The following is a 23,851-nucleotide window of genomic DNA, read 5'->3' on the forward strand; positions in this document are numbered from 1 at the left end:
CAGAATCTCTCTCCCTGTGGCTTCACAGTCCTGCTGCTTTACTTCCATGAGGTGAATGAGCACCACGTAAATGCCATGTGACATCTGAGGAAGCCAAGCCACTGCTCAGACCATTAGCAGAAGGAGACGATTTTGCAGGCCATTCTCGGTGTAAACTAAGTGAAACCAAGGGAGAATTTTCAACCGGCTATATGGAGAGGCAGAAAGACTGGTGATTGTTAGAAATCATCTACGATTAAGTGAATTCTGTTCTAATTCAGTCTGAAGTTAGCAAGTTAGCAGTCATAAGAGAGCCACGCTGCTAGCTCCTGCGTTCTGACATAGATCCCCTTTCACAAGCTGTGCGCATTTTCCATGCAGCTATTATAGTTAGTAGAATCTAATAAGGTCTAAGCATTTCCTTTTATGAAGCGTAGAAATCAATTTGGCAGGAAGTTAGCCGAATCTATACCTGGGACTTTTCGGTTTAAATGCTAGCATTTTAATGCTAACTGCTAGGAGGCTGTGAAGGGGAGGCTGTGTAGTTTGAGGTGTTGGCCGGGATATACTGTAGCTGAAGATATTTAGCATTTAAAGTCCGTAGAATGTATTAATCAAAATTAAAAAGATGGGGAAGATAGGAAAAATGTATTATTAGTGTAAAGGCATTATGTTTTGATGTTGTCTCTTTATGCTTTCACTACAGTTTTTATAATACATACTGCATGCAAACTTGTTGCAATATTCCATATTATCATTCCAGCAATTCCTTGCACCCTGAGATCAGGAAAATGTGAGCAAGAAAATCCCATCCAGCCCAACAGGCAACTCTGTTCCTGAGAGTCTTAGCTTGTGCACCATAAAAGAATAAATAGGATTTATGAAGACTGTAAAGAGCAAAATTGTTGCAATGCATCAGTGAGAATGTTCTAACAGTTTCGCATTATTAGAATTTAAATTACTTTCTTTTAGCCGCTTTGTGTTCGTTGATTCTTATCTAAGTAATCCCAGTCTCCTTTTTGCAATTCGCGTTCCCAGTAATGTTAATTAGCATAGCGCCAGACAGAGAGAAAGAGAGCGAGAGAATTCAAGCAGGCCACAGAAGAAAGAGAAAAAAACGATTGTTTGATGTAGTCAACACATTGCTTGTTAGACTGAATCGCATTTGTTGGTATAAAAACAGATGTCGCCCTTGTTTAATGTTTATTCCTTTGAAACACGAGGTGAACGGCCTGAAACCTTTTAAAAGCTTCCCTTAACAACATTTTCCTAAAGAAGAAACAGATTTCAGAGGAGACTGTTGTCGTGTCCAAGTCTATCCTGGATTTACGGGCGACTGTTTGCGGTGACTTATGGAGTGCACAGGTGTTTGTGTGTGTTTTGGTGTACACAGTGGACAAACAAGGGAAACATCCTATAAAAGACAGGAATAAGAAACATTGTGCGTGTGCACACAGGTTTATCCCGTTTATCCGTGACAGGTGTGTGCAGTAAACACAAATCTCCACAGACACCCGCATTGGACACAGGGACAGCGTCGAGCCCAGACGCTGCTCTGTCTTTGTGTTTATGATCAAAACAAATGTACACACGATCAGCCAGACACACATGGCTTCTCACACACTTCACGATTTGAGCTGTGCCTAAATTGATTGATTAAGGAGTAGTGCACTCAAAAATGTAAATTCTGTCATCATTTACTCGTTATCATTTCAAACCTCTATTAGGCTTACTTTCTTCTGCACGACCAAAGGAAGACTTTTTTAGAGAATGCTGGCATTGACTTTCATTGATATTGGAGTTTAAAAGACAATTGATATTCAGTAATATTATCAGTTTAACTGCACTAATGCTATCAGATGAGAACAAAACTGGATTGCTATAATGACACTAACTTTGCAACACTGACATTCAGTTATTGAACTGAAGTGAATCAACATTGAACTGAATACTGACGCCATTGCCTTCTGCAGAGCTGCTTAATGGCTGAAATTTAATTTGTTTCATACATTTTGGTCAATTCTACTGAATATACTGAATTGAACTTATTTCATAATTGATGAACTTCGCAACACTGACACTATTATTGAATTGAACTTAACACTGAACTTACACTGTTTTCTGTAGAGCTGCTTTACAGCAGAAATCATATTTGATGAATTTTACAACATTAACACTATTATTTTCCTGTTTATTAATGTGAAGCTGCTTTGAAATGATCTATATTTTTAAAAAGCGCTATATAAATTTAAGACATTTTTTTCAAAATATCTTCTTTTGAGTTCACAGAATGAAAATAAGTGTGAATAAAAGACATTATTTTTGGGTGGACTATCCTTTTTAAATCAATGCTTGTGCAAATATATTCAAGTATAACCCAGCATAAACCAAACCTAGTATCGTTATTTCAAACTGTTTATCCTGTATCAGCCCCATTGTTTCAGCATTCCCTCTCGCCCGTCATCACACGCTAAGATTCGCTGTCAGCGGACGCCGCTGAAACTCTTCCTCATGTGGTTTTGGTGTGGGTTGGATGGAGACCGTCTCAGTGGAGGAATTAGGCTGGATTGCAGACAGCGAGAAGGGGAATCTGGGACTGTTCAAGGTGACTTTGTGATGGGCTCCAAATCCAGCTCAGAGGGTACGACTGGAGCGACCCAGAAAACACACTCGCATAATCCCGGGTCAGGCACTATGGTGACGCATCTCTCCCTGCTATAAAACAGAACCGTATTTATTTAGGCATATTGGGCTCAATGTTTAACTTGATAAGAGTTAACTTGTGTACCTCTGTGACGCCACGTTGTTTTCAAAAGCAGCAAATTCACTTAGACAGAAATGCTTCTCAGGCTGCCGGTGTGATTAAGGCAGACGGGAGTCTTTGCCGAGCACATGGTAAAGCCACAAGATCTGCTGGCGGCGTCCTAACCGCTCTGACACAGGGATGCAGGCGGCTCACGTACAACGATGGATCAGAAATCTCTTTATGAATTGTCAAAGCATTATGCATCTTACAGATTGTGTGGTCTTGCATGTGCAGAGATTAGTTTATGTGCGAGGATGAATGTGGAGGAAAGAGATCGAACATAGAGCCGAGAAGAAACTAACCGCTATTTAAAGCGATAAAAGTTTGCTTTGACATATTCCTGCAGAAAACAAAACCTCGTAGACTTTGATGAGATTAAATGACCTTAAAGTCAACATGATGGAATTGACTTTCTCAGTGTTCCTGGGTTTTTACAGAGAGGCTTTTGGATTTCTCTTTTTACCACTCCATAAATAAGAAAATATTGTCAACAGCCAGAAGAAAAATTATATAAATTATATAAATCAGTCTGTAAAATAGATGAGATTTCTGACTCATTTTGAGAGAACAGCCTTGAAAGACATATAATGTAATTGAAATCTACCGACGCAAATAGATAATGTAATAAAATAAATGCATAAAATGTACATTTGGATGTTTTCGTTCCACTAGTCTAAAAGAGAACGTGTTAAAGACCCCCTGTTGTGAAAATCAAGCTTTTCATTTTGTTTATGTCTATCTTTAAATATGCTTTAAGACAAACCACGTGCAAATTCATAAGTCAACACCATTGCTGAGTATTTTCTGCTTAAAACTGCAGTGAACCAAAGACAGTCTCAAAAACACGGTTCGAAATCGCTGGTGTTTCTGACAACAACTACCTTGTAACCAATCAGGTCAACGTGTGATCGTCAACCAGTGGATCTCTGAGCTGAGTGAGTGAGTGGAGGCGGGGCTCATTTGCATATTCATAGAACCGCGTATACTAAATGAGGCAAGAGTGTAGAGTTACATTCAAAGCATTAAGGCATGAAGACTTTTTTTTCAAGGAAAAAATATGAAATTTGGTGATCAAAGATGATCAATAAAATGATCGACTACAGAGGGACTTTAAGAAAGCAAAACAGCCCAAAATCTCAAAATGGACCAGTGCATGAAAAACCAATGCAATGAACGATTAAATGTTGCTCGCTGATGTCACAGAAGAGAGTGTCTGCACTTTGCGGCAGAAGAAAGAAGGAAGAGATCATCAAAAGATGAAGGGTTGGAGCGTGGGGTTCAGAGGTCATGGGTCAGGAGGCACAGAAGAACGGGACACTTTTGCATTTGTGGGGGAAGGCCACAGCGTTCCTCCATTCTTCGTAAACCGTTCCTCCGATTCCCACTAGGAGATCCGAGCACATGCATTTCCCGAGTTTCTTCGGGACGCGAGGCCATCTTTTATCTGTCTGGAACACCAGGTTTAGGCTCAAGGCAGACAGAGGGGGAGAAGCGTCTCCTCCTAAACCCTCCGAAAAGAGGATGACGGTCGGGTGGGGGTTTCACGTAAAAAAGAAAGATTCGAACCCGACGCATGACAGATGGGTAAGAGTCATCTTTAGTGGCATCAAACGTTGGCGAGCCATTGAAGTCATCTGAATGAGATGCTAGCTGTTAGTGGCCTGACAGTTTTGCACATGGACAATGTAAGCAACGCTTTGTAAGAAAGGGCCAGTGTGTTTTGTAGAGTGTGTCTACGGTGTCGTTGCATCAGAATAGAGTGTGTCCTTGTGTGCGTACCATGAAAGTGGAGCTCTTAAAGGCACGTTTAAAAAGGGACGCCCACTCTTTGTGGACACTTTTCAGCCTGGTGTATTGAGAGGCCTTTGTCCCCACCTTTCATCTGGACGCACAATGGACCGGCCCGTTTTAAACACAACGGTAGATGAACTGCCCTGACAGTGTATTAAACGCGGATGAATTGCCAGTGCATGGCATAGATCAATGTCCTCCAACCTTTCACATACGCAGGGCCGCGGTCTTGTCCCTGTGAAATAGAGCGGGCTGCTTTCAGAGACGCTAATTATATTCATGTTTTGATGGAGGAGAAGCTGTTTAAAATGTGCAAATTGTCTTCGTTTCAAGACAATTGTCTGAAGTCAGTCTGGTTTAAATGGAAGGTTAGTTTGGTCTGAGTTAAAGTGTGTCATTTTTTTCAATGTTAAAATAATTTCTTGTTTAATGTGCACAACTATGAGTAAACCATTTGAAGACTTACTTCCTGAATAATGTAAACACTGTGACTCTCTGGTGCTTTATACACATTTGTCTGGATCTGTTTTATCGACTTGGATTGGCAAATAACACCCTATAGCAATGCATGAGCAAGCACCACTCAAATTTTCTTCTGAATTTTTTGGATAAAATCTTCTTCTTTTTTTGTCCATTTAAGTGCCTCTGGTGATTAAAATAGATCCTCCGTTTGGGTTCAAATGATAAAATATAGATTTCATATTTGACAAACTACAATAAAGTCCCATCAATCAAGTAATATGTATTAATATAGCACTTTTCGCAATACACATTGTTTCAAAGCTTTGCAGAAAATCAGTTAATGTTTCTAAAATCTGATTTATAGTCACATTTAGCAAAGCTGGACGATAATATAGTTCACATTTTGCAACGATACAAGCAATCAAGCAGTTGAGATGCAATATTGTATATATATCATGAATACACTGTATATGCATATCCAACGTAATCTCATGAGAATACGTGTGTATTTTTTTACGTAAAGTGTAGTTCTACCACACGTACATTTATTTACGTTTTATACACACAGAAACGTATAATACTGACGTATTTACAGCACTAAAACGTAATTTATTTATGTATAAACAACTCTACCGACGTACAAATTTGTACGTATTCCTATTTACGTACGCAACAGACATTTTGTAGCTGTAAAATCGTAATAATGTTACGTTTAAATGTTGCAGATACGACAGCTTATACGTTTCAGCATCTATCCAAACGTACAAAAAAGTATGTTTTCTATCTTTAAAAATTTCGTATTAATACCTAGCTTACGTATTAACAATGAAACCAGGCTGGCATATCCATAAAGAGCTGGATGATACTAGATATTTACTAGTGTAGAATAGTACATTTTACGAAGCTTTTTTATTTTTATCAAGTGGTCATATTTGGCAAGTTTTCAATTTGACGTCATCATAGAGAGAACATTTTTACAGCCTTACCAAAACACACTGATGTGTCAAAACTTTGTGTTCACATTCATGACACTCAATGAGAAAAAGTCTCAAACTCAAAGTTTTGTTCACAGAGTGTTTTTTAGGGAAGCTCAAAACCATCATTGTTAATTTACTTCGTCTGCATTAATTTAGTGAAGCGAAACAGTTCATCCACACTAGTGGCTTGATTCTGAATGTGAAATTTGAAAGATGTATGTGTGTGTACTTGTCCATGTGTGTGTCAGACAACACTGCTGCAGGAAAAGTCTTTAAAGTGTCCGACAGGTAGATAAACACACTCAAGATGTCTGTGCAGGAGATGTGTGGGCTACCTCTGACCTGTTTACGACCTCTCGAGCTCAAAGCGGCCTGTTTATACAGATCACAGCTTTAGCCACTTAACTAGAACAACAGGGACCTCGCCATGAGCTAAGAGACGGTTTCCCATGAGGACGCGCTCTCTGCCACACACATGCACATGAACCTGTCTGGAAGACTACAGGTTATGTGGATGAAATCTTGTTTCATTTAGTATTCGTCTGTCTTGTGTATTTTTCTAAATTGTACTTCCATCTTCTTTTATTAGGTCTGGTTTAGCAACCGAAGAGCAAGGTGGCGCAAACAAGCAGGAGCAAATCAGCTGGCAGCATTTAACCATTTGTTGCCCGGAGGGTTTCCGCCCACCGGCATGCCAACCTTATCCACCTATCAGCTTCAAGAGTCAGCGTATCCGGGCACCACTCTCTCGCAAGGTAATGCACAGAGATCCGTAACCCCTGTAGATACACACTACCGTTTAAAAGTTTGTGGACAGAAAGAGTTTTATTTATAGGCTATTTTTTGCAAGGATGCATTCAATTGATTAAAAGTGACAGCAAAGAAACTGTTACAAAAGATGCTGAAAATTCAGCTTTGATCACAGGAATAAATTACATATTGATATAATATAATAAATTGTGATAATATTTCACAATATACAATTTTTGATCAAATAAATGCAGCCTTGGTGAGTCTAAGAGACTTCTTTCAAAATCATAAAAAAACTCTTTTGAAAGGTGGTGTATAACCCTGCAAAAACAACCTGCTTACACACATTTTGTTACTATGGTTTCATATTATACAACAACAGTGCCTGGTGTATAGAGAACGCACTCCCTAAAATAGTTTCGAAAGGTGCAAACAATTATCTGTTATCTCTGCGCAAACCCGTGAAAATACAGACGGCGCGCACATGTGCATCACATGTTCAGTCCAACGCTATCTCACGACCAATTCGTACGAGTGATTAAAAGGTGTCTAATTGGTGTCTGGGGTCTGGGGTAGATCTAGGGGCGGGGTCTGGGATCGGTTTGGGGGCGGGGTCTGGGGTAGATCTAGGGGCGGGGTCTGGGATCGGTTTAGTGGCGGGGTCTGGGGTAGGTTTAGTGGCGGGGTCTAGGGTAGGTTTAGTGGCGGGGTCTGGGGTAGGTCTAGGGGCGGGGTCTGGGATCGGTATAGGAGCGGGGTCTGGGGTAGGTCTAGGGGCGGGGTCTGGGGTATGTAATTCGTACCAATTCATACGAATCGTATGAATTGGTGCGAATTAGCCACCTCGTAAAACTCATACGAATTGCCGTGAGATCGGGTTGCTCAGTCCATAGGTATGCGCGTTTGAGTATATGTGCGCAGGCGTGTAGTTCTTCTTCACAAATAAACCCTCAACAAACTTCTTTTCTGGCCTTAGAAATGTATAATAATGATCCATTGTCTGTGTGTGTGTGTCTCAGATGGCAGCAGTACTTTACACCGGCCACAGCCTCTGCCTCCGTCCTCCATGCATCAGGGTGGGCTTTCGGCGGACACCAGCTCTGCCTACGGGCTCTCCTCCAACCGACACTCCTTCTCCAGCTATTCAGACACGTTCATGAGCCCGTCAGCTTCAGGCAACCACATGAATCCCGTGAGCAACGGCCTTTCGCCACAGGTTAGTGCAGACTGAGGCCTCTTTCCAGTGTGAGAGCGATGAATGAACGCCAGCATGCTTCAGAGATCAAGAACGCTGTGGATTTAAGCTAGCATCAGCTTCTTGTGTGGAAACAGATCATTTTTGCTCTGATATGGAGAAATGAAAGCACAAACCCTGTGAAGTTGCTCAGCTGCTTTTTTCAGGCACTTAAACTTAATCAAGTTTAAAGTCAGCTTTTAAATATAGAGCACCTGCGTCATGCATACACTTTATTATAATCATTCCCAAATCTTTGCCATTTTTTTATATCAGGGCAGAGTCTTCAAAGTCAGCATGACATTTCTTTCATTTTACTTTGGTTATGTGAAGTACAGGGGACTTGATGGGAATCATCAGGTGTGCTAAAACAATGTCTAAATAGCAATTTCGCTATTGGACAACATTTAACCCTGTGCGGCTTATGTGACAATAAGAAGGTAATATGGTCATGTCCATGTTGACTTTAGATTTAAATGTTTAAACAGTCAATTTTCTCTTAAAGACATTGTTTGGGTGAAATATATATGTTGCTATACACTCAGCTGTTATTCCTCTAAAGCATTGGAGAATATGTGTTTTTGTTCATGATTTGACACGAATTGCTTTGTTTTGTGGATCTCTTGTTGTGTCGTGTCTGGATTGTTGCTGTTCTGTTTCTGCAAGAATTCCCCATTATCCTCTTTGGTCCCCATTAATGAGTATTTAGGCTGACTTTCTCCAGAAATGGGTCTGTCTTAAATACCCCAGCATTAAAAAAAATAATGTGTATTGATGCAAATCGCATGTAAGGAGTGAATTATACACAATTATCCATCAATACTGGGCAGTCTTGCCGACCCTCACCAACAAGATGTGGCTAACAAGCATAAAATAAGATTGAAATGGTGTGTAAAGAGTTGAAAATGAATTTCAATGCTGCATTTGTCCACAATTACCCTTTCGTTCACACATGTTTTATTGGGGGTTTCCTTTTCTCTTCGCTGCTCTCTCAAAGCAGATTGAGAAACATTCTCTGTATTACCCTCTTTTTTTCCAGAGAAGAAAGAATTAAGGATTTGGTGACAAAAAAGAGCTTTTCCCCTCGTAACTACAACGTCGGAAGGATAACATGGGCGTCTTACAGTGAGAGAGATTGTTAATCGTGGCACAGGGGCTTTGAGCACTAATGCCTTCGCTCCAAACCTCCGTAAATACCAGCAGACATGGAGGTCTTTTTTCTATTAATGGGAGCATTTAACACAGGCGATGGAGACGCTTGCTTCTCAGCTGCTCTTAAACACTTTCTCTTACTAAGAGTACATGTTTCTTGCCTAATGCTGTGGATGCACGATTTCAATGGAGGAAATAATAGATTTAAGTTTTTCGACAATGGCCATGTTTTGAAAATTTTAACACTATATTTCTGTATACTAACACTCTTGTTTTGATCGCTTGATATATTTTGGTAATGCTTTACAATACGTTTTCAATTGTTAACATTAGTTAACTACATTAGTTAACATGAACTAATAATGAACTATACTTTACAGAATTTACTAATCTTAGCTGATGTTAATCTCAACATTTACTAATACATTTTTAAGATGAAAAGTGGCATCTGTTAACAATAGTTAATGCACTGCGAACTAATAAAGAACAATATTTTTTTATAACCTAACATTAATAAATGATGTAAACATATATTGCTAATTAGTTAATGCATTAATTAATGTTAACTAATTAGACCTTATTGCAAAGTGTTACTGATAGTTTATAGATTCATATACATTGCACTTATATATTGATTTTTGTTTTATTTAAAAAAATTATGAATTTCAATAAAGGGGACACAGCAAAATTAGCTTTCTTAGTTTTAATAGCTATTATTTTATATAATAATAATAATATTTATTGTAAATATATTATATATTGTTTTTAAAAAATGAACAGCAATAATGTTGTTTTTAATATAATTTCAATTATTTTAACGGAAAATAATTAAGAATGAGTTGTTCAAACTTCAAACGTTTGAATAGTAGTGTATATTAATATTTTTAAGGATGCCCACTTTTGTATATGTCAATGTTTCATCAAAACAAAGAGCTTTTTAATCATTTTTAGTTTAATTATTCACTTTAAATGTCTTCATTTTCTGATCTGGGACCGCTCTTTCTCTCTCTATGCATCTCTCGTCCATATGGGAGAGTCATCAAGCGCTCGTTGTACGGAGATAAATGCAGTTTCTGACAGGAGAGGCAGAGTTCACATGGAAAATCCTCATCTCTGTTTCACAAGGTGCACGAGCATCTGCTGAGGTCATATCAGGCATCACTTAACCTGACCCTAACCTTCATTCATTCTCAGTTCACAGCTCCAGTAATGTGTTATATAGGTAACACTGTAAGGTCCCATTAGAAATGCATTCGCTGTAAAAAGTGATTAGTTGACTTAACTTAAGAAAAGTGAGGAAACCCGTTGCCTTAAAATTATTAAGTAAAAAAAAAAAAGTTATGTGGAATTGTCAAGTTCACATAACTTAATTTTTTCAATTACATGAAGATTATTTGATTAATAATATTAAGTCAATGGGTTTCCTCGTTTTTTTAAGTTGAGTCAACTAATCACTTTTTACTGTACATTGTTACAGTATTCATTAATCTTCAACATTTATACAACTGTTCATTATTAGTTCACAATCCCGTTAGTTCAATTAATAGTTGGAAGAATTGTTTATTCTCAATATTATTAATAATGTTTAATTTAATTGAACATTGGTGTATTTTATTATCTTGCCGCATGTTTTTAAAGCACTAAGGCGCTTGAGGTCGTATGTCAGTTGTTTAGTAAAATAAAGCTGGTTGTTCAATAAAAAGAAAGTGGATCTGTTACTGCCGGTAACCTTTTCTCTTTCCAAAACATCAGATGTCACCTTGCCTCCTGTGACAATGTCAAAAAAGCGTATTTTTTAAATAAAATGCGTTTATTTTTTAGATGAAAGATAACTCCGTGATATTGGAAGTTTGCAGACAACACCTGTCTGGCGGAGATAGGCGCGTGTGCTCAGACCAAAGACCTATTTCTCCTCACGTCTGCTTTTGATGGGCTACTGGTTGCTGGTAGATTGACCAAAATGTGGCGATTGGCTGTAAATGGGTTGTGGTGGCCGAGTGGCGGGCGGTAATGGACCCCTGCTGATCTCAGCACAGGTCTTGTTGTAACCCATCCAGACAGCGCACATTTTCCCATTACAGGCCAGTAGAAAAGCCATCCACCAGCGGTTGTTGTTGTCGTAGTCCTTGATTAGAAGTTTAGGCTCTGGGAGTGATGCAGTGTCAGATGGGGTCTATTAGGCATTAGTTGGCTGGTCCACAGGTCTGCTTTCGGGTTGAGGTGAGCCATATCGCACCATTTCATTTTGTCGCACAGCAGGCGATGGATAAGAACATGTGCTCTGGGAGATGTCAGGGCAAACACGCTTTTTTCCCCCCTTCCTTTGGGTAGACGACATGCAAAAGTATGTGAAGATGCTGGAAAACAAGTTTCCAATAGACAAAAAAAAACGTGTTGTGTTTATTTGACAAACATTTTGTCCCGTTGACCCTTCAAACATCCATACTGATATGGCTAATATGCCTAAATGTCCCGTAACCAAGCAGAAAATCTCTAATTGATGTTATCTAGAGAAAATAAGGCAGAAGCTTCCGGTTTCTAAACCGAGAACAGTAGCGCCAGAGAAGACCACGCTGAACATCGTGATGTCAGGTGCTCATGCTGGCTATTATGCCTCTCTAAATGGGATTTTAAGAGTGGTCCTGGGAAATGTGTTGCTTGGCAGAGACGTGTGCGGTGGATTCCACTGGTCTGGCTGACAGGGACACCTGCTGGGAGACGGAGGAAAACTGCATCTGCACACTCAGCTGGGAGTCATTGTTTCCCTATGAACATTACATTGAATTTCAACATTTATTTTATTGGGGTTAAAGGGATAGTTCGGCCAAAAATGATATTAAACCCATGATTTACTCGCCCTCAAGCCGTTCGAGATGCATAAGTCAATCATTTTTCAGATGAACACATTTTCAGTTATTTTAGAAAATGTCTTCGATCTTTCAGTGGTTATAATGTCAAGTTATGGGGTCCACCTCCTTCAAGTCCCAAAAATGTGCATGCATCCTTCACAAAAGTAATCCATCCGGCTCCAGGGGGATAAACAAAGGCCTTCTGAGGGTAACCCGTGCGGTTTTGTCTTAAAAATATACATATTTAAAACTTCATAAATTAAAATAACTGGCTTCCGGCAACGGTTGACGCAATTCACGGGAGATGGATGCCGGCGTGTGACCTAGGACGTAGCGTAGGAAGCGTCGTTACGTCCTACGTCATAATAATACCAGTTAATTTTGACCTCATGGGGACTTTTTTTTTTAAGGAAAACATAAACCATACTAAATGTAGTGTTTTGAAAATTTTAAAATGCACAAAGTTGTGCATGTTTTCTGTGATGGCTAGGTTTAGGGATAGGGTTAATGTAAGATAATATATACAGTAAAAAAAAATCATATGTGATGTTCATATTAAACATGCAAACCAATTTATTTGTTTAAACCAATGGGTTGGTTTGTCTATATTTGACCCAAACATGGGTTGAAACAACCCAGCATTTTTTAGAGTGTAGCAAATCTAAAGAAATGTTAAATAAAATGTTATGGGGACAAAATCCTCCAAAATCCTTGTCCTTGTGTGGATACTTTTTTAGTCCCCATGAGGAAACCAGCTTATAAATCATATAGAATTAGTTTTTTTGAAAATCTAAAATGCAGAAAGTTTTCTGTGATGGATAGGTTTAGGGGTAGGTGTGTGCGCGTGCGCGCGCGTGTGTGTAAATGAGAGCCGTGGGAGTGTGTTTGTGCTGTGGAATGAGGTTCTGTTCACGGACGGACGGGTGAGTGAGTGCGTACGGCAGCGCACGAGCGGGGTTGAGTCTCGGCACCGGAGGGATCAGAGAGAGAAACTGCGCTCACCCGAGCCTCTCTTTGATCCCTGTCCCCGGGCCTGCTCGCCCGCACCGCACCGCACAGCATCGCGCTAACACCAGCCCTCGCCAACCGCTGCTCGCGACTGTCAGACAGAGATAAGCGCGCAGAAGCTTCAACCCTCTTCCTCTTCCATTAGTCCTTCTTGGAAAAAAGGGGATGAATTACGTTTAAGAACCCTGTGCTGGCGTTGACTAAAAAGGAAAGAAACCTACCTCAGAAATTTAAAGTGCTCGCTTCTCTTGCGGCTCCCTCGCCTCGCAGTTTTGACAAGACATTAGGCACGTGAATATCAATGAGCCGCGGAGACGCATGTAGTCCCACACATTATTAAAAACTTGTGCATTAAGCCGCAGACTGGGCACCGTGTCAGCTGGCACGCTCTCCCGACGAACGAATCAAAGCGGATGAGCGCGCGGCATTCATCCGCACCCCGCGCGCGCTCGCTGCGAGAGGGGGAATTGATACTTAATAATTAGAAGCCAGATACTGTTTATATTTGGCAGTAATGGAAAAGACCTATAAGAGGCTTTCCAAAAAAATAAACAAGACCTGCTTGGCAGCTGCCAAGAACATCAGACAGCCAAAATCATCGCCACAGGCAAAAAAAAAACTAAAACTGTGGTTTTGGTGTAAGGCTTACGGCCGGGTTCGAGCGGCTCTGAAGAAGACATTAAGTGTAAGTGTAGTCTTAGGCCTGATGACAATGGAAAGTGATTGTGCCAATGTCAAACCATACCTGATTATTGGCTAATATCTTTTCTTGGACACTGGTTTGAGGGCCCTTGAGCCTTTCTTTAGTAATTACAAACGTTGTCAATGATTCATTTATACTGTAAAGGTTCTTCAGTGTGGTTTCTGGGTTCTTTTAACCATCAGTACATTAGAAAGGTGTGGAAGCTAAAACGGTTCTACAGTGCAGTAAAACTCTTTTAGGTTCTGAACGGAACTTTTAGTGTTCTCAGATTAGTGTCACTTATTCTGTTTCTCAAACTTACCAGTGATTTTTGCAGATCATACATTTTAAGTACCGGTAATACACTTTGGCACATAAAAGTTTGGGGTCCGGTTATGTATTTATTTAAAGAAATGAATACTTTGATTCATTAGGGATGCATTGAATTGATTAAAAGTGACAGTAAAGACATTTATAATGTTACAAAAGTTTTATATTTCAAATATATGTTTTTCTTTTGATCTTTCTATTCGTCGATGAATCCTGAAAGCAAGGTGGGCCTATCACAGTTTCCACAAAAATATTAAGCAGCACAACATTTTTCATCATTGATAATAATCAGAAATTTTTCTTGAGCAGCAAATCATCATAGAATGATTTCTGAAGGATCATGTGACACTGAAGACTGGAGTAATGATGCTGAAAATTCAGCTTTTTTCAGGATTGTCTTTTGAGTTTTGACCAGAAGGAAACCACTCAGAGCATCTTCTAAACTGGGAGCCGCTCACAAAACTCTAGCATCGTGGCGGTGGGTTTAGACAAAACCACTCATTTACTACAGTAGGCTATATATAAAATGCAAAAAATGAGGTGTCTAATTGAAGATTAGTTCAGAAGAATATAACGGTCAGGTGTTTTCGAGGTGGTCATTCATGAGTTCAGGTCATGCCTGTCTGTTCTTTAACCTCCATCTTTGGCTTCCCAGCAGTCACCCGTCGAGTCCAGTACTGACACACTCTCACATCTCAAAGAGAAAGAGTTTGCTCTTTATTTATTTATTTAGTGCACTTTTTCCTCCCCGTGCGCTTCCTTCAAGGCTGCTCAAGACAACTCTGTGTTGGTCTCTCTTCCCTCCCTCTCCTTCCCCTGGAGAGGAAGACGCTTTTCCCGCCGTTCAGATGAAAGGCTACGGCGGACAATAAAAATGCTATTTAAATGCAAGGCTGTTTGTATGCGGGTGAGAGATATTTTCCCCTGCCGAAAGTGAGCTGCCGCATCCTGATAAATAGCAAATATAAGGGAATGCGATTTACATTTATCTTGCAGAGGCAGCCAATATAAATTTCAGCAAATCCTAGGAGATAGGGATTTAAAGGAGGGAACGACTGAGACCAATTCATATGCCGTGTGTCCCACGCAACTGGAAATGCCCATAATATGGAGAATGGAGAGCGTATAGCCACATATGCACACACACACACACACACACACACACACACACACACACACACACACACACACACACACACACACACACACACACACACACACACACACACACACACACACACACACACACACACACACACACACACACACACACAGACACACACACACACACACACACACACACACATATGCACCGATTGTATCTTCTATGTCAATTACTTAGAGACCACAACATGCTGAACGACTTATATTTATTGTTTTAGCAGAGGCCAAATCTATTATATTTCATATAGTGTAATTGGAGTTTTTTTAGATTTGTTACACTCTAAACGATGCTGGGTCAAATATGGACAAACCAACCCATTGGTTTAAAAAAAAAAAAAAAAATTTTTTAACCCAACGGCTGGGTTTGTCCATATTTGACCCAAACATGGGTTCAAACAACCCAGCATTTTTTAGTTGTGTTTTTTTAAAATATATATATAGTGACCCCAACAAAGTATTTGAACACTAAAGTCACTCTTTCAATGTCTGAATGTCATTGCATTAGATACATCGATCTGAAATGGTGTAGTGTTTAAATGAAGACAGTCAGTATTGTGTGACTGTGCTTGTTTGGTTCGTGCACTCTAAAAAATGCTGGGTTGTTTCAACCCAATTTTGGGTCAAATATGGACAAACCCAAACATTGGGTTAAAAATGTAAAATTTAACCCAACGGCTGGGTTTGTCCATATTTGACCAGCATTTTTTAGAGTGTGGATTATGTTGATAGCTAATGTAATGAACTGTGTGAACTTGAGGAGAACTGACTTCATACATCCACTAAAAATCACCAAAATAAGCTGATTAAAAGACGTATGAAGAAATATAATGCTATTGAAGAGAAATTATCCTTGATATTCAATGCAATGACGTTCAGACATTTTTAAGGGTGGCTCAAGTGTCCAAAAACGTTTCAAGTAAAACGCTATTTACGATGCTTAGGCGTATCAAGTTCGGTATCTTTTTGGTTGCTGCCGCTACAATTTATTGTCACTGTTGTAAAAGTGGATTTTAACACCTATTAGCAGGTGAAGCCGTTTTTTGCCAGGTAACCTTTGCCCGGTGAGGTTTTGCAGGGTCACCGTGGGGTCAAACAGACATAGATAAGCCTCTCTCGGTATCCCTTGGCTTTCTGGATGTCGTCTCAGTGAAATGTGCGTCGTGTTAGTTCCACATGCCACTCTGACAGGTGCGCCGGTGTGATTAATACTGCAATGAGCAGTGTACCGAACTCAAACCGCCATGCCAACCACACACATCTACACCCGAATCTCGGGTTGCCTTCGGACCGACCCTCGCGGGCGGAGCCGGGACACTGGCATCATCACGGGACAGCTGTCGTCTTGGTCTCACTCACTCAGTGCTAGCGGTCTTTCACCCGTTTTATCATCTGCCAGATGAAAGGTGTGCGTGTGATCGTGAAAAAGTGATTTGGGGAAATGATCAGAACTGTAATGATGATGTATGTAAAACAAACAGTTACGCACATAACTTTAACTATGTAAACCCTGACATGTGAAATAACAGTGAAATTAGATTTTTGTTTTTACTGGGACAGTTTATTGAAGAAGTTTGCACATGTGTTATGTTGCCCATCGTGTTTGATGCATCAGGCTTTTATGACTCATATATGATATAGTGAGAATATTGGGTCCCACTATATATTAAGTGGCTTTAAGTACAATGTACTTATTGTGTTCATGTAGTAGATCGTGTGCAACAGGTTTTAAAGCAAAGTTTTGATCATGATGATACATTAGAGGTCGTAGAAATGCACATATACAGTAGGCTTTATAGGGTTAATATTCAGTATAGGGCTTGTTCAGATCACTAACTCTAAGTATGAGCAATAATAAAAGTGATGCTTGTCTTGGCAAACCCCAAGTTCAGTCGAGTTTGTCTATTTTCCCTCACTGTCTGTAAAATGATCCTGTAAGCGGTTGAGTCTCAGCTGGCTATCTCACACGAGCAGTGCTTTCCTCTTAGACTCCAGCTGAGCACTATTGCGCTATTTATTTACATGTAATTATTGCTGTGAGGTGCAGATATTAACACTGTCAAGAACAATTTGACCTGACATTTTTCACTGTGCCGATCCCCTGCTGATTTTAGCAAACAAACTCTCTCTCTCTCTCTCTCTCTCTCTCTCTCTCTCTCTCTCTCTCTCTCTCTCTCTCTCTCTCTCTCTCTCTCTCTCTCTCTCTCTCTCTCTCTCTCTCTCTCTCTCTCTCTCTCTCTCTCTCTCTCTCTCTCTCTCTCTCTCTCTCTCTCTCTCTCTCTCTCTCTCTCTCTCTCTCTCTCTCTCTCTCTCTCTTTGGTGAGCTTTGGTGTGTGTGTGTGTGTGTGTGGTTTGGCTTGTTCCTGGTGGCTGAATCCATCCCATGCTCACTGAAGCATATCAGTGGAGAAGAATAGACTATTGTGACTCCACACGTTGCAGAAGGCGTATTAACCTTCAGTTATCTGATAGACTGCGGCCATGATCTGTGGGGATATTTAAAATAGGGTATAAGGTCAGTATAAAAAAGTATAAGGTCAGTATAAAAAAACACTGACTTTGTTTTTTTTTTATTATAGATGCACTCAAATAGGACTTTTGGGTGATTAAAATGTGCACAAATAATAATAATTATTATTATTATTGGTGATAAATATATATTTTTATATTATAAATAAAAGCTGCTTATTCTGACATTCTATCAGTTATTGAATTGATCTGCTTATGCTTATAGAGATAGAACAGAGATGTAGGAATATCTATATTGTAGACTATACAATATGCTGAATTGTTTTATATTTTTTGTAATAGTTTTGGCCAATATTATGCAAGTTTATATCTTCAGTTACTAAATGATCAGTTATTGGTCAGTTTTTTTAAACATTATTTTATTTATATGCGACAGATTATAGATGCACCATTGTAGAAATATATAAATTCTGGGCAATACAATGTGCAAAAAATTTATTTGATTTTGAAGTTTGAAGTTAATTTTATTAGTTATTGACCCGTTTTTTAATTTATCTGACCAGAGATAGATGGACCCTTGTAGAAATATAGAAATTTGGTGCAATATTGATAACAGATTATGTTACGATAACCAATAATGATTTTTTTTTCCCAATAATTATTTTTAATTTGTGTCTTTAAGTGGACACTAAGGATCCAATCTAGAATTTTACTGCTACACACTAAGTATCAAAATATTATAATGTACAGTAGAAAAAATAAATATTCATGTTTATATTTATATATAAAAAATATAGTGTGCTGACTGAATTGAAATAAGTCCTGTTTGTGTCGGCCTAATCCAGTGATCATTTGAAAAGCCTAGTCGTGGCCGATATGATGTGATCGCCAGTATATCATGCATGCCTACATTAGACATGTCAGTGTGTTTGCTGACGTGAGGTGTGACTGACCAGAGGAGAGAGGTAGAGTACAGTAAACATCCTCTGAGGACTGACAGCTTGTTTCGGCGGCCGATAATGGCTTTCATCTGTGTCCTGTATGTCAGTGCCCAGATTCTGTCAGTGTCGATCAGAGTGTAATGGAGCAGGATTATCACACGCTCGCTTCTCCTCCAGAGGACCTGCCGCCCTGCTTCAAACTCGCTCCTACCTAGACAGCATTTGAAGGAATCATGAGCATGAAGACAGCAATCCCAGAATGCACTGTGGAAACAAACATCCAAGGGGGAATCTGTAAAATCATCATCGTTCATTAACACTTTCAGTCGCATGCGATCCGACTCCTGGTGGTTCTCTGGGCCATCCAACCCGATCTCTCGGCAATTTGTATGGATTTTACGAGGTGGCTAATTCGTACGAATGACCTACCCCTGACCCCGCCCCTAAACCTGCCCATCACTTGGGTTTAGACAAATCGTATGAGTGAGGTCGTACGAATTCTTACGAATTAGCCACCTTTTAATCACTCGTACGAATTCGTGCAAATTGGTCGTGAGATAGCGTTGGGCCATCCTTGAATTTCTTGGCGATGATTTTTCCAGGGTGGATGGATGGATGGATGGATGGATGGATAGATAGATTTTATTTGTCCTCGAGAGGAAATTTGTTTCCACCATTGTTGCATACATAATACAAACACGCATAACATATTAAGGACATGAACATATACCAAAAAACAAAACAAAAAAACAAGAGAGCATACATGATGTATCAGTTGCCGATTTCCTAGGTATTTAGATAGATATATAGCCTAAAAATGTATTTTGCAGCCAGGGCAGTCTAGCAACTCTCCATAGACCTTCTAGCTGCAAAAACATTGGGTCAGGCCAATCACGTCGTGCCATTTGAAAACAAAGAATGGCGGCTGCGGATGGAGAACAGCGGTCTTTCGAATCGGCTTTGGCCGCGACTCTGGAGGACTTGGAGTTAAGCTTTTCTTTAAGAAAAGAGCAAAGAACGGCACTTAATCATTCTTAAAAAAGGAAGAAGTGTTCGGAGTTTTGCTGGACCGGATCTTTACCGCTCTGACTACGTCACCTTCTTCGTTGCTCTGATTGGTTGTAGCGCTATCCTATTGCGTGCAGAGGGATTTTGAGAGACAACCCTTTATCCCGCCCCTCGGATTAAGCCGCGTCTATGGAGAGTTGCCAGACTAAACATCTTGATGTAAGTCTGGCTTGCCAGGCTAATAGATATATGTATACTGTAGATACAGGAACAAAACTCTTACTAAACTTGGCCTTTACACATCGGTAACCTATACCTGCGGCCAGAAGGCGTGTGAAGAAGTGTGTGTTCGGAGTCATTTAAGATTTTTTGTGCCTTTCGCAACTGATGTCAAGAATGTCTCCAAAAAAGTGTGTTTTGGGATGTGAGGGAAAGTTTACCTTGTTCAGCTTCCCAAAGAACCCAGTGTTACTGGAACAGTGGATGCAGTTTGTATGTTGTGGATGCTCCCGCTTGACTCTATAGCTCCGCCCACGCCCAGAATCAAGGACCTCGGCTTTTTCCGGATAGAATCGGAAATCTGTATTTTTATTTTATAAATATGATGAAACTAAAGACTTTTTGGAGATATGAAGGACGCACTATTACTCTATAGGTACTCAAGATTAACATGAGATTGACTGACACTAAGTATTTTACCCCCCCTTTAAACTCTAAAGTCAATTGACCCTTCGCAGGGAGCATGATTGACAGGTGATCTGACCAATCATACTTTGCCATCCGCCATTTTGTCGGACAAAGCAGTCAGGAGAGTTAGTAGATTAACATGGGAGGATTTGAACTTGAGAAGCGGAGTGTACTGACGCCTTTCTGCGGTTAAAACAACATTCTTCCTGATGTTCATTCATGTTTATTTGATGCTATAAATGAACTAGAAGGAAGAGATGATCGGTTCACGGGCAGCTTTAACTGAGGCAACACAGCGATCTGTCACACACATTAAAGAGCTACAAAACAGTATTTATTGTTTAAATTTCTTGGAAAAAAATGACCAAATTTGAGAGGTGAGACTTTGTTTAATATCAAAAGTAACCTAGTCTGTCCTGACTGTCGGCACGTTGTCAGTGTCCTATCTGCTCCACGATGTGTTTTTCACTGCTTGAGAACATGGTGTGTGTGAGAGCGGCGTAGCTTGTCGGACATAGCAACAGTAACTAAGGGGGGCGGGTCTTTGCGAACGGTCAATTGTAGAGTTTCCAAATTTGTCACTTTGACTGGAATTATGTTCCATTTTGGTTACGCTGTCTTAGAAGGCTACTGACTCTTTAGGCGGCTGCACTACGTTTGGGAACAGAGATGTTTCTGCAATGCAAACGTTCTTGTGTCATATTGCATGTCTGTGTTCTACTGTGTTTCTCACCTCTCTCTGTCCATCATTTCACTTTCACCCCCACTCCCCAATTTCTGTCCCCTCTTTCTCTTCCTCGTATCTCTCTCCTTCCCTCCTCTATTCAGAAGCCTCTTTTCAGTTTTGATTAATGTGCTCTGGCCAATTACGCCTGTGAACAGCGAGCGGCCCCGTCATCTGTTCTGTGTCAGCAGTCAGGCTGGCTCAGGGCTCCCAGGCTGCTTAATTGGCCCTCGCTCCCCTTCCACCGTGACCAAAAGCCTCTAATTGAATTTATGCAACCACTGTTATTTTTAAATAGTCATTTTGTCTCAGATGAGCACCACTATGGGAAGTGTAGGAGAGCGGTTAAGCCATAGTCTGTTAAAAAGCCAATCCGTGTGGATTATAATTATTATGATTTTTTTCTAAATGTCCCCCCAAATAATTTATATTACTTTAATTGGCCATGATTAATGGTCAACCTGGAATGTGTTTTTAAATGTCTTTAAATCAGAGTGGTCAATAAAAATATTTTATATTAAAAAGCATTTTAATATTTCATATAAACAAATGTTTTGTTAACATTTTTAGCATTGTTTTTTAAACAATGTTAATGTCTTTTAACTCAGTAAAAGTTTTATTTATTATTTATGGTACTCAATATATATTTACAATAAAAAAGTATAAAGAAATTACAACAATAAAGTATTAAATATTAAAAATAATTGTCAAATATTAAACATTTTAATATTTTAAATATCTTTTTTTAATTATATTTATTACAAATAAATATGACTCAGTACTTATTTAAACTTAATATAATACAAATTTTGTTTTTCAGTATTTTTTTTTTAGATGTCATGAATGAACATTTCTGTTAAATTACTAAGTCGCGAGTATTGGCTGATGACGAAAATATAAAAAATTGCCAAATGTTAGACAATGAATTGGTCTAACTGACCAATATGTTGGTCTAAATCAATTGCAGTATTAAACTAAATATTGACATTGACATTTTTCATAATTTCACAAAATTGATTGCTGAATTATTTCCCAAGATTCTCTATTTTACATTACTCTGCAGTAATCCTGAATGGGTGTCAGTCGGAGGGGTTGATAAATTGCAGAAAGCGTTATTTGCCATAATCTTGGCCCCAGGACTGTCCTTTGAAACACAGACAAACAATCGACACCAGGAGTGTGAAAAACCGCTCACAATTTCCAGTGCCGGCGACTATCAGTCGCACAGATCTGTGAAGGGAAGAGATGATATTCTGTCAGTCTCAGATAACTTACACACACTGAGTGGGCTTATTCCCCTCCGTCTGCCCTCCTGACCTGTGCTAAACTTGAAGGTACCACTGGAGGGCATTAGGGTTGGGGGAAGTTAGTGGTGAGAGGAACTCTCTAATCCACTCTGGGCTAGATTAAGAGTAGTGTGTGTGCGTGTGTGTGTGTGTGTTGGCCGAGAGCCTGGCGAGGGTGCAGAGGCCTGTGCTATCTGCTCTGTTGGCAGGCTGGCCCTAAGGCAAACTCAGTCCTACTGGAGTCTTTGTACTCTTAAAAAAACCCTGTCTCTCCAAACCCCCTCCTCAAATCCTCTCTATCTGTCTGCCATCCCTGCGTTCCTCTCTTTGGATCTGCGGCTTCATTTATCTTTAGTATGTTTAATTTTGAAATGTTGTATATCTGTTTTTTTGCTCTAAGTAGATGCCATGTTTAATTTGACATGTACAACAAGCTCTTGAAAGAGCAGAAGGCATATTTGTAATCACACAACAGAGGTCAGAAAGAGATATTTGTTTAGTTATTGTTGGATGTTGCGGAAGTGCAAGGGTTCTATATAGAACTTTCGGGTTCTTGACTCCGTTTTAAAGAACACTTCATGACAAAAAGGTTCTATAAGGACAAATGAATAGCTTTAACGTTATTTTTAATACTAAGAGGAAGTAAGAGTCCCGTTTTCCAATACAATTTTGTTTCCAGTGCTATTTTTTCTTCTTCTGGTGAACATGTAAAATTGAGTGCATGTGCAGTTGTGTAGCGCGAGCTTAATGTTTGGCTTTTGGGAAAATTGCCTCTTGAAACATTGTCATCTGCACCAGACAGATTCCTTTTAGCTCCGCAGTTGTCGAGCTGTTTCTCCAGAGCTTGACTAAACACGAAAGGACTCGTCGTACATTTAAGCAGACAAAAAAAAAGTATAATTTGACTGTTAAGGAAATTAGAGTGGTATGAAAGAATCCCTTTTAGTGTGTTGCACATGCACTATTTGTTTATCTGAAAGGATGCACATTGTATCAATTTACAATTCTGGGTTTGCGCCGCCTCAGGCTGGAGGGTCTCAGAAGTTGGAGAATTAATTAGTTTTTTATTATTATTTATGGACTAATCTATTTGGAGAGAGGAAGGCATTGCCTGTGGGCTGTGTCCTTTAAACACTGGAGCCCTGACTTCCATTATCTGCCGCGCACACCACGCACAACAAACCAGAAAAGCGCTGCGGAAGATATAGTCCAATAGAGAAACAAAGGAAAGAAATGTATAGTCTACTTGGGAGGGGGGGATTCAAGTATGTGAAATGAGGGTTTATTTAGTTGGTGAACTACAGGCTGCGTTTGCCGGAGGTGCTTGTTTTGCCACGGAGTCTGATATGTCACACACTCCCATATCAGATTAATAGTCTGAATGATATTGATTTTTGTTTATTTAGCTGCGTTAATGTTCTGGGTTGGGTAAATTTGTAATACAATCTCAGCTGAGCTTAATCTTTCCCCTGCAGCGAAGTTCAGCGGTCACGCCTCTGCTGGTCAAGGTGCGTCAAGGTCACAGTTTCCCAATGTGTAACCATAACAGTTTAAG

At 39.7% G+C, this 23,851-nt stretch overlaps 1 protein-coding gene across 2 annotated transcripts in view; it reads left to right on the top strand.

Moving 5' to 3' along the window:
• pax7a (paired box 7a) overlaps positions 1-23,851 on the top strand; it is a 62,658-nt gene that overhangs the window by 28,335 nt on the left and 10,472 nt on the right. For both annotated transcript variants that reach the window (XM_079597477.1, XM_079597476.1), the window contains exons 6-7: positions 6,605-6,770; positions 7,785-7,981. In XM_079597477.1, the coding sequence (XP_079453603.1) occupies positions 6,605-6,770; positions 7,785-7,981 (363 nt within the window). The remainder of the gene's footprint in view (positions 1-6,604; positions 6,771-7,784; positions 7,982-23,851) is intronic.

The sequence above is a fragment of the Phoxinus phoxinus genome (assembly GCF_949152265.1).
Source record: "Phoxinus phoxinus genome assembly, chromosome: 22".
Classification (NCBI taxonomy): domain Eukaryota; kingdom Metazoa; phylum Chordata; class Actinopteri; order Cypriniformes; family Leuciscidae; genus Phoxinus; species Phoxinus phoxinus.